This window comes from Mastigoproctus giganteus, chromosome 9, assembly GCF_048544385.1.
Source record: "Mastigoproctus giganteus isolate SK-2022 chromosome 9, ASM4854438v1, whole genome shotgun sequence".
NCBI classification, from domain to species: domain Eukaryota; kingdom Metazoa; phylum Arthropoda; class Arachnida; order Uropygi; family Thelyphonidae; genus Mastigoproctus; species Mastigoproctus giganteus.
The window spans coordinates 171,651,068-171,663,778 of record NC_143583.1 but is presented as its reverse complement, the minus strand read 5'-3'; the positions used below and the strand labels follow the sequence as shown (position 1 = coordinate 171,663,778).

General features: G+C 37.2%; 1 protein-coding gene across 2 annotated transcripts in view; it reads right to left on the bottom strand.

Annotated features, from left to right (window-relative positions):
* The window catches only part of Coq9 (ubiquinone biosynthesis protein COQ9, mitochondrial), a 159,112-nt gene that overhangs the window by 35,436 nt on the left and 110,965 nt on the right, over positions 1 to 12,711 (bottom strand). For both annotated transcript variants that reach the window (XM_090381378.1, XM_090381377.1), the window contains exon 7: positions 11,724 to 11,777. In XM_090381378.1, the coding sequence (XP_090237504.1) occupies positions 11,724 to 11,777 (54 nt within the window). The remainder of the gene's footprint in view (positions 1 to 11,723; positions 11,778 to 12,711) is intronic.

Here is a 12,711-nt window from a genome sequence, read left to right as displayed (position 1 = left end):
TTCCTTTATTCATACCAGTAACTTGCTCTTAATGCCACTCATGTTCCAATTTGGAAGCTGCCTTTTATCCGCAATAGTATCAAAAGCTTTTTTGAAATCTAAGTACAGTCGGACCTCTCTTTAACTAACTTCCATATACTGAAGTTTTCTATTTAGCATATATTTTTTTTTGATTTCCCCCTGGTCGTTACACTGAAAATAGTTTCCGTATAATGAAGAAAATTTCCAATGAATGAACTGATTTCAAGAGAAATCAGTTCACAATGGGTATGCATTTTTTGCACCTCTGGCCTTTAGACAATAGGGCTGATGCTGCAGAAAGCATGAATTAAGAGCTAAAACACAATTTAGTTTTCCACAATTCAGTAGTGCCTGTAAAACCTTACAACCGTCTCTACTGTACCGAGAATTAGCGCTGGTCAACTGCCATCTATGTGTCCACAGCCATTGGCAAAGATTAAGGCATATTCAGGAGACATTGGCTCCGGTCAACCTGTTATAAGCACCCAATTAGAGAATTAGGAGAGAGTGATTTTCCTTTATCCAGGAAATTTATCTGTTGTTTCACAGAAATGAGTCATTCACACTTTCACTAAATTTCATCTGTCTTTGTTTACACGGTAGAAGTGTTTCCTAAATCAGGTTTATTTAGCTGCTGTGCAAGTAACCTTACGAATGTCTAAGAGGAAATCCTTGAATGTAGTGGAAAAAGTGGAAGTGCTTAATAGTGATCGGGGCATTAAAAAAAAAAAATTGCTTTTAACTGGTATCCCTGTCAGTAGTGTGTCAACCATTCTGAAAAACCATGTTTTGATTCTCAAACTGATTGAAGAAACCAGATTCAGTCGGAAGTGGTAAATGTTTAGGTGGTAAAAATAGTAAGGAGAGAATTGCAGTCTTTGTTAGTGCAAATATAGCTAGTAATGAAAAACTGAAGTATTTGGTAATAGTTAAAAGTAAACAACCCAGATGTTTCAAAAGAATAGTCGTTAGAGTTGGACTACAACAAAAAATCTTGGATGATAAGTGAAATTTTTGAACAGCAGATTTTAAATTTCGATAGAAAGGTGATGAAAGAAAATATAAAGATTGCATCAATTGTCGACAACTTCCCTGCCAGCCTTTACTCGGTAATTTCAAAACTTATAAGTGTGAATAAGTGGGGCTACCATCAGCAAATTCTAAATGGGAAGCATGCAAGAGAATAATCATAGAAATTACTAGGCTTTTCATATCAACTAGGAAATACCATTCAAGGCTTAGACCTAAATGAATGTCAGGTGATGTAAAGAGACATGTGAAAGAGAAGAAAGAGGCATGGGATGCATATCAGTTGATACATAAGCCTATGGTAGATATAAACTAGTCTGTAATCAAGTCACATAGGAGGTTAGGCAAGTTAAGGAAGATTATGAGAAATTTCTGGTAAAGAATATAAAGAAAAGCAGCAAAGACTTCATTATTTATGTTAACTGTAGAGGGGAGGGATGGAATAAGATTGGTCCACTCGATATCAATGGTGTAACTGTTGATAATCCTATTCAGGTTGCTGACAAACTGAATAGGTATTGTGCATACAGGGTGTCTCAAAAATATTGGTACAAACATTTAGGGGAGGTAGGTAACATCTAAAGGAATGTGAATTGCATAGGAACCCATAACTGGAAATGTCACCGTAAGTCGGTAGACGGCGCGGTAGTTGCTGCACGAAGAGCATGCATCGATATACGAACTGTGAGCTGGCAGACATGCACCTAGTATATGGATTAGCAGAGGGCAATGGACGAGCCGGTCAAAGAATTTATGGAGAATGCTTCCCAGACAGACATGTACCGGACCACCGTTTTTTTGCGCGTGTGCATCAAAATTTGTGCGATTATGGGTTATTTAGAGGTCATTATGGGAGTAGTGCGGGGCAGACCACGTTCGACGCGAACTCCCGCCATGCAAGAAAGTGTGTTGAATGCCGTCCAGAATAATCCTACTACCAGCACACGTGCTGTTGCCTCTGCCTTACAAGTGTCTCGTTGCAGTGTACAGCATGTCTGGCACGACAATTCCTTACACCCCCTTTCATCTCCAAAGGGTTCAGTTACTGCTCCCCAAGATCACCCTGCACGTGTGGCTTTTGCGCAGTGGTTTCTCCAAGAGTGTTCAAGATTTGAATTTTCCAGCCTATGTTTTGTTCACGGATGAGGCTTATTTCACTCGGGAAGGCTTATTCAATCAGCATGATGCTCATGTGTGCGCTTACGACAACCCACACGGTGTGTGGCCCCATGCGGCACAGCATCGCTTTGCAATAAATGTGTGGGCAGGTATGGTCGGTGACTGCTTAGTCGGCCCATACCTGTTACCATCCTGCATGAACTCCGCTAAATATCGGATCTTTCTTGAACAAGTTCTACCAGGGTTACTTGACGATGTTCCAGCAAATGTGAGACGCAACATTTGGTTTCAACATGATGGGACGTCTGCCCATTATGGAAGGTGTGTTCGTGACCATTTGAACAGGTGTTTTGAGCGTCGATGGATTGGTCGTGGTGGACCTGTTGCCTGGCCCCCATGCTCACCTGATTTATCGAGCCTTGATTTCTTTCTGTTGGGGGCCATCAAATCTATCGTGTATGAATCGCCTGTGGAGACGGAAATGGATCTTGTGGCGAGACTCGTCTGCGCTGCTGCTACTGTCAGAGAAATTCCAGGTGTGTTCGACTGTATCTGCTAATTCATGCTCCGTCGGTGTCACGCATGCATCGCGTCTCATGGTGGAACCTTTGAGCATCTGTTGTAACATCATGAAATGCATCCATCTTGTACTCCATTGTTAATATTATGTCAAATAACTGTTTGCCACTAATTACTGTCTTGTGTCATTTCTGCTTCTTGTGCCTCTCCCGTGACGTGTCCGGTTATGGGTTCCTATGCGATTCACATTCCTTTAGATGTTACCCCCCCCAAACGTTTGCACCAATATTTTTGAGACAACCTGTATATGTTCACACATGAGGAATGCTTCAGGGAAAGGAATGCCAGAAGTTTATCAAACTGACATGAAGCTAAATGATTGTGAGGTAAGTGAGACTAATGTGGAACAGAAATTGTTGAAGCTAAACATAAAGGCACCTGGTGTAGATGGTATCTATCCAATTATATTAAGAGAGGTAGCAAACCCTTAGCCATAATGAGAGAGCATTTTGGATTCAGGGGAGGTCACTGTGGACTGGAGATGTGCGAATGTATCCCCAATTCACAAAGAGGGATCAAAGAGTGACATAAGTAATTATAGACCCGATAGCTTCACTTCTGTTCCAAGAAAAAATAACGGGAAATTTTAGGAAAGAAGTAACATAGGACCATCCAGACAGGAGTGCAGTTTTACTGCAGCCACATCATTGATTTATTAAGGGGCGATTTTACCTGAATAATCTGATTGGATACTACGATGCAGTAACAAAGGAACTTAATGCAAAAAATAAAATAAAATAATAATTTTGATACTTTGATCACAAAAGATCAACAGTATCATTATGGCGAAATACGACTATGGATTGAGTGGAAGAAGAAGTTATTGCTAATGGGCACTGCTCTTTGTGGACTAATGTTATTAGGAGATCCCCAAGGGTTCAGTGCTGGGCCCATTGTTGTTTTCTATATTTATTAATAATACTGAAGAAGATATATCAAGCTTAATTTACCAAGATTGTAGATTATATAAAAGTTGGCAGGGTGGTCAATAACAGTAATCAGAGTATGCTACTGCAAACAAGATGTAGAAAATTTTGGCAGATGAGCTGAGAGACAATTGAAGTTTAACATTGATAAATGCAAAGTACTGCATATGGGTAGCAGTAATCCCAGATTAAAGTATCAACTGTGTTACTACTCTGTGAAAAATTAAAATGATCTGGGGGTAATTGTGCAGTCAGATATGAAGTTTTTGGAGCAGACAAGCTGCCAGGCCAGCTCATGGGATTTTGTCAATTACATACAAGAATTTTGCCAGTAGGGATAAGGGGGTGATTATCCCATTGTATAAGAAAATGGTTACAATGCATGTTGAGCATCGCACACAAGTCTGGAGACCCTTATTTCTGGAAGTATGTTGATCTGCTGGAATAGGTGCAGAAAAGGGCAATGACATTGGTGAGTGGAAAAAAGGGCGCTCTTATCAAGGAAGACTTTTGTTCTGTAAATTGAAGTATCTAGAGATCAGGCACCTGTGAGATGATCTAATTAGCATTAGCAGAGACATATGATGCAAGAAAGCAAGCTTATACAGCATCAGCTAAAAAAAAAAAAAAAAAAAATCCACTTCTCATTTCACCAATCCATTGACTCCAAAGGTTTTTCCACTTCTTCCTTGAATTTATTTAAGCTATCAACTTCCACAATGACAGATGGAAGTTTGTTCCAGCAATCAACTACCCGCTGGCCAAAGACAAATTTCTTCACATCTATTCTACAACTGTCTTTTCTCAATTTGAGTTTATGCTCCTTCAGGATTGTAAACTGAGGAAGAGGGAGAATCCCATCAGAATTGAGCCTGCTCAAACCATTCAAGGCCATATACACCTCAATCAGATCACCTCGCAGGGGCCTACTCTCTAGACCCTGAAATTTGCAGAACTTAAGCTTTTCTTCGTAAGAGCACCCCTTTGTTCCCCTCCAGACCTAAAATGAGGCCTCGAGACCTGTATGCAGTATTCAATGGCCTGACCATTGCTTTATACAAGGGGGTAATCATCTTCTTATCCCTGCTAGTAAAATTCCTATAAATACTCCATGAGCTACTCTTGCAGCCTGTCTGCACTACTCAGAAAATTTCATATCTGACTGCACAATTACTCTCAGCTCTTTTTCATTCTCCACTATCCTGAATGCAGTACCACACAGTTGGTACATTTCTCTGTTGTTACTGCTACCCATATGCAGTATTTTGCATTTGTCAATGTTAAACATCAGTTGCCACTTCTCAGCCCATCTGCCCAACTTTTCTAGATCCTGGTGCAGTAGCATACTGTCATTAATAATCATGCCAATGTTTGTATCATCTGCATACTTTGACATTAAGCCTGAGATACTTTCATCAATATCACTGATAAATATACAAAACAAGATGGGGCCCAACACTGAAACTTGGGGGACTTCACTAATAACATTAGTCCACAAAGAGCAGTGTCCACTGGTTACCACTATCTGTCTTCTCTCACTCAACCATCCTTTTATCCATTGTAGCAACTTGTCCTTAATGACATACTGCCCCAATTTGTACACTAGTCTTCCACGTGCAACAGTATCAAAAGCTTTCCTAAAATCCAAGTATATAATATCAAAATTATTTTTTGCATCCAGTTCCATTGTGACCACATCATAGTGTCCAATCAAATTGGTCAGACAAGAATTATCCTTAAGAAACCCATGCTGTGTCTGAATTATTACTGCAGTCTTGTCTAGATGATCCTGCAATGCTTCTTTAACCAGTGACTCCATTATTTTCCCTGGAACAGAAGTTAAACTAACAGGTTTGTAATTACTCGTGTCACCTTTTGATCCCCCTTTTGTTAATTGGAGATACATTTGCACATCTCCAGTCCATGAGGACTTCTCCTGAGTCCAAAGATGCTCTCATAATTATGGCTATGGGTTTGCTTACTTCCTTTGCCACTTTCTTTAATATAACTGGATAGATCCCATCCACCCAAGGTACCTTTCTTATGTTTATCTTCAACAATTTCTCCTCCACTTTACTCTCAGTTATTACAAAATCATTTAGCTCCCTGGAGAGTTTAATAAGCTCCTGTTCTCTGTTTCCCTACAGAATTCCTCATGTGTGAATGTAGATGCAGAATACTCATTCAGTTTGTCAGCTATTTAATCAGGATCGTCAACAGTCAAACCATCGATATCAAGTGGACCAATCTGATCCATCCCCTTCCTTCTAGAGTTTATATAAGTAAAAAAGTCTTTGCTGTTTTTCTTTGCATCCTTTGGCAAAGATTTTTTGTAATCTTGCTTTGCTTGCTCAATCTCTTTTTTTTTTTTTCTCTGCCACGAGTCTCATTAGTTCATCTGACCTCCATTTGAGCCTAAACTTGAACTGTATTTCTTAGTTGGTATGAAAAGCCTAGTAGCTACCGAGATTGATTCCTTGAATGCTTCCCATTTAGAATTTGCTGTTGGTAGCATCATCGGTCCCACTCTACTGTGTAGAATTTAAAAAATCTCTGAGACCATTGTTGTGATTGAGAAGTTTAAGGCTTTGTATGGATTGAGCAAGCTCAATGCTGATGGCATTCTTACCCTTGTTCTGACTACACAATGAGAGGGCATAAATTCAAGTCAAAATAGGATGGTTGCAGAGTAGTTGTATGGAAGTTTGCCTTCAGTGAGAAGGTGGTTGGTCGTTGGAACAAACTTCCATATGTTTTTGTGGAAGGGAATAGCTTGAATCAATTCAAGATAGAAATAGAGAAACTATACTATTAGAGGGGGAATGAACCGGTAGGTGATGTTAGTTTTTTTTTTTTTGGCTGATGCTCATACAAGTAGTGGCAAATGATACTTTGTTGCATCATTTGCCACTACTAATACTAAGTCCATCTGTTATCAATAAAAAAAAAAAAAAATTGAAAGTAAATTTTCTGCAGTTACTTAAAAAAAAATCAAGCTGTGAAATTGGACATCGGTTTAATATTCAGACTATGTCTATCCACACTTAGTCCCAAAACAGGTGAACTGTGTTCGAGCATGCAGTCTCAAATATCTCATTAAGTAGGGTATGTTATTAATGGATGCATTATATAAATATTTAACAAAAATCAAATATTATTATTTTTATACTGAATATTAATGCTATTAATTATTTAAAATTATTCTTTATTGCTATTTATTCTACTATTATTTTATTCATGTTTGTGTTTTTGATAAAGTTACCTAACTTTTTTTGATATTTAATCTATTTTTATTACTTTTCATGATAATATTTTGCTTATACATCTAGTTTTATGAATAATTACTATTTTAGATTTTCCTTTTGTTACTTCTATTTGATAGACTATCCTTACATTAGTAGATCAAATAGAAATCTAATCTGATTCCATGTTTATAGTATTTTCTGTTCTTATACTTATAGGCTTTATTGTTTGTTTTATGTAATAATTTAATTATGGCACTAGTTAACCCCAGGGGCTCACATCTGGTAAGTATGGGAATGGGCTTTATTGTTTGTTTTATGTAATAAATTTAATCATGGTACTAGTTAACCCCATGGGCTCACAACTGGTGAGTATGGGCATGGCACACCCAGTGTCCTGAGCTGGAAATCATCATTCTTCTCTTTCTTGGTGATTCCCTTCCACTTCTCTCTCTCTCTCTCTCTCTCAGGTTAACTCAGAATTTTTTTTTTTTTTTTTTTGGTTGGTGCAGCAAAAGTCTCAGGCTTCCTGGCACCATATGGCTAATTATAATAATAAAAATTCTTTATATGAACATATAAGGATTAATACATATAAAACTTATATAAATAAAGAGCAATACAAAAAGTATATTTCTTTCTAAATATTACATAACTTTTTTTTACAAAAAGTTCTCACTTCGGATCACAAGCTGAGGAATAAATTTTTTTATTTACCAATTTTTCTGGGTAAATATGAGTGAGATCTTATTTAGTTGATTTTCTGGATTGTTTTCACGCTAATGTAGTGCTTATAAACAGTAAAATATAATATATATTTAAACATACACACACCTTTGTTCTGGTTCTCCTCCTGTATTATGGAATACTTTGTGGTGCTCCATGGTCTATTAAATGTTGAGAAACACTGCTGTAGGTGACTCAAATAAGTATGTTCCTTTTGTATTGTAGATATAACTTTTCTTTTTGTACATTTATTTGTATAAAAGGAAAAGGTCAATGCCATTTGCCATATCCATGACCGCAATGAAATCAATCCCTCACAATGACAGCATGCCAATTCTGGTATCACTACAGCATGGACTAGATGCTTTAGAAGATTAAATGGAATGTGATGAAGTTGGGCAGATGGGCTGCCCAACTGTGGGATCACATTCATTGCAAACGGCTATGACTGCAGGCAGGTAGGTGGATGCTGCATCATAAAAATGTGAGACCTCACATTACTCACACTGTCAAGTACTTTGGCAACATTATGTCAAATGTGTTCCTCATCTTCTCTACAGCCCTGACCGGCACTCTGCAAGATTTTTTTTTTTATTTTTTTTATTTCCAAAGTTTAAGAAGGAGCTGTAAGGAAAATATTTCCAGTTCTTATAAGAAGTTGTAAAGACATTGGAGGTGACTCTCAAACGCATGTCAAAAAATGGCTTCCACTATATTTTTGAAGAATGGCAGAAATATTGGAGTAAGTGCATTTCATCAAATGGGGACTACTTTGAAAAGGACCATCAAAATATGGATGATAAATAAAATTATGTTGTGAAAAAAAAAAAATATGATCATTCTTGATTGAACAATCCTCATAAAAGCATGGCAGGCTTTCAAAAGGCTTTGTTGAAACTTTTTGAGTAACTAAAAGTTTTCCACACACATATATATATATTTTTTGGTAGTTGTTGGCGCATCGGCTTCTGTGGCCATAATGCACTTCCCAAGGGTTTTGCAGTACTTTGATCCAAGCCCAAGGCGGGATTCGAACCCGCGACCTTTGGGTTGCCAGGCAGGCACTTTACCCCACCCAGCTAGCCCGGTTGGCTTTTCCACATATAAAGATGGAGTCCAGAAACTGCTTGGTACATACAAAGTAATGGAATATATGTTGCTGAAACTTCATTTCTTGTATTCACGTTTAGATTTCTTTTCCAAAAATCTTGGTACATTGAGTGACAAGCAGAGGGAAACAATTCCACCAAGACATTAAGTCAATTAAGTCATTAAGACTACCAAGGTTTCATGAGTGAATGTGGCAGACTAGTAGTAGTAATGGCAAATGATGCAAGAAAGCAAGCTTATATAGCATCAGCCAAAAAAAAAAAAGTCCACCCATCCATACCCTCCAAGAATTTGTCTAGTTCTCCCTTGAATTTATTCAACCCATCCACTTCCACAGCAACAGATGGAAGCCCATTCCAACAATCAACCACCCACTGGCTGAAGGCAAAACTTTGCACATCTATCCTGCAGACACCTTTCCTCAACTTGAATTAATGCCACCTCATGTGTGTAGTCTCAGCAAGTGGAAGAATACCATTAATATCTAGCTTACTCAATCCAGTCAAGGCTTTAAACACCTCAATCAGATCTCCCCGCAGGTTCCTGGTCTTGAGACGCTGCAATTTTTTAAGATGAGTCAAAATTAGTATAAAGTTTATAAGTGTAATTTCAAGATTTCTAACTTTAAAATTTACCTAATCAACTGCTTTTTTGTCAATAAACATAAAATAATTTATTTTGAAATCCTTTCTGAACCATTATGATTTATACATTGATGCATAGGGTGCTAGCTGATGGGCACAAAAGAAAGAGGGCATAAAGAACTAGTGCTATAACTTGTCAGTGATATAAAGTTACCTCAGAACTCTATAACTAGTGTGTGGAGAGGGCCTGGTGGTACAGAATCTTCCTACCCCAAAATTCAACTTTTCTATATTACTACATTACAAGCCCAATATTCATTCCCACGAAATATCATCTGTGAATGCATTTCCTGATAAAAATTGGGGGTTTATAGAGGTAAATTTCAATTTAAAGTGCATCAATTATGTGCATACATAAAAATGTAGAGAGCAGAGCCTCATACAATGGTTGATTGGTACTATTAATTTAATTTCTAGGCTTCTTTCATGGTATGTGAATTTAAGACAACCATCTAATTTTTTTTAGCTATGACATTATTATACAGGGTGTCCAGCAGAATTACTACCTATAAAACGTATATATTTCATAAATTAATAATGATAAAATGACAGCCCCCCCCACAGGTGCAGAAACCTACTCTATTTGTGTAGCCAGAAGAGTAACTGATCACATATACTATGTTATGTGTGTGCAACACTTAGTATCAAAATGCTGCTGTTCACCATGCAATAGAAAGTTGTGTTGCTTTTGGCTTGCTAAATTAAAGTTTCCTGTTACCATCCAAAGGAAATTCAGGAAGGGATACAAACAGAATCCACTTGAGTGTCATAGCATAGTGAAATGGCATAAACAATTGTTGAAAATAGATTCTGTGTTGAGCAAGAAAGGAAGTGGCACCCAGGCAGTGGATGTGGATTGAGTTGAAGTGGTCTTGGAAGCTTTTCAATGTAGTCCCCACAAATCCATTTGATTGACCAATTGCAAACTGTGTATCCCAAGATATACTCTACACGATAATAACACTGTGTACAGAAGACTGCAGCTTAGAGCTTACAAGATTCAGTTGGCATAGAAAATACAAGCAAGTGACAAACCTGAATGGAGTATATTTGCTCAGGAAATATTATCATGGATATACATAATAATGCATTTCTCCATTGTATTGCCTTCTCTGAGGAAACCATTTTTCACATTTCTGGTCCATTGAACCAACACAATCGTTGAATCTGCAGAAGTGAAAACCCACATGTGGTAATGGAACGTGAGGACGACAGCCCAAAAGTGGAATGTGTGGTGTGCTATGACTTTAGATTCCGTGATTGGGACATTCTTCTTTGCAGAAGCCACAGCAACAAAGGCAACATACCATAACATGTTGTGAAATTATTCAATCCCTTGGATTCTATAAGAATACCTTTTAAAGCAAGATGGAGCCCACTAAATTATGCCAATCTAGTGAAAGCCTACCTGAATGTACAGTTTCCAGGGTTGGCTGGATTGGAAGAGCAGGTCCCACTGCTTGGTCGCCAGATTTGACTAATTTAGATTTCTGTTTATGGGGGTACATGAAAGACCATGTGTACCAAACACCGGTGCAGGATGTGGCCGATTTAATTGCTGCTTGTGAATTTAATTGCTGCTTTTGCAACATCATGCTGCAGACGTTGCAAAACATCTAGCAAGAGATAACATACCATTTTGATATTTGTTGGACACCAAAGGCACACAAGTGGAGATTTAGTGACATTTTGGAAGTTTGTGCATCTGTGAGTAAAAAATAAAAAAATCATGATTGTATCACAATTAATTTACAGAATATATACATTTTTTATTGGCAGTAATTCTGATAGACACAGCAGAACCCACTGTGCATGTGTTTCCTTCATGTTACAATATCCCTTTTTTTCTCAAACGTACTTCAGTACAGCAACTAATGATGAAGTAGAAACTTTGAAATGTGTGGTTCACTTATTGCCTTTTGAGTTTTAATTGTGGGTCTGAGCTCCCTATTTTAATTTTTTTAATTTACATTTTATATGTTTTTAGGTGATGATCCTATTAGAAATGCATTTCCAAATGGGTGATGACTTCTTAGTAAATTATCACATTCTACCCCTTTTTGTTTTGTTTCTCATATGCAAACATAAAGGCATAAAGTACACAGATACAGAGGGTGAACTTTTATCACAGAAATTTTGTTAGTGAATAAAAAAACCTAAATCATACATTATTCATTTTTAAACTTCCTATTAAAAATTGACATCTACTGGGAATAATTTGAATTAGAAAAACTTTTTTTATAAACAAAAATTTATAAAATTGTCATATGAAGTCTTAAGTGCTAGCAAAAATAACTATAAATGAAACCAATGAAAAGAACACTCACTGTAACTGCACTTCCACTTAAAATTTGCCCAGTAATTTCTGCCACTTCATCTGTCTAGAAAGTAGATTTAAAATAATATAAAAGTCAAAAAACCACCTGCATATCTTTTTCAAAGCCAAAAATCATCTGAATATATTTGAAATTAGATATAAATTTATAGTAATATCAGTAAGGGTGTTTTTAAAGTCATATAGTTGCATGTATTCCCAGTTATATGTGTGGAAACAATACATAATTTGTTGGCATGTCAACCACTGTAATGTTATATCTGTTGTATAATGTCACAAGTGCCTGCTATTTTTATGCTAAACATGCTTGAACTCAATATGTTTTTGGCAGTGGGATGAAAAATATGCTGGGGAATGTCAACGATTAACTCAGTGATAGCATCCTCTAATTCTTTAACTGAGAGTAGATTGTTCACAAATGCTCACTCTAAGAAAAAATTAGAAGAGGTAAGAACTTGATGGCCAGAGACTTTGAAAATTCAACTCCTTAGAAAGGAACACTGGAAAGTGTTCATTCAGTCTGATAATTTCTGGCTGATTTGTTTGGGCTCAGCTGCAGTCATCAGACACAAAAACAGCATCCGATATTTTCGGTTTGCCACTATGCAGTTTGTCTTAAAGACTGGTTGTGTAATGCAGTTATCTCACAAATTTATTAATCTACTCCAATGGACTTAACTTGGTAACTTGTGTATCTTAAAATACTGTCTATATACCTAACTTCTGAAGAAGAAATGAGTTTGAAACATCACTTCATATAAAGCATCTCTGCTGTTGGGCCATGTTATACTCAGTGAGTGATTTTTCTGGGTAACTTCATGCACATGCAAGTGACAATGCATGTGCACTGCCAAATCCCATGTATTTTTTCTGACAGAATCTCAGTTATCGGTTGATTCAACTATTGCTCATCTCAGTTGCCCAAATTATTCGCTATACGACTCCTTTTGCCTCAAAGGTAGTACACTTGTGCATATGTC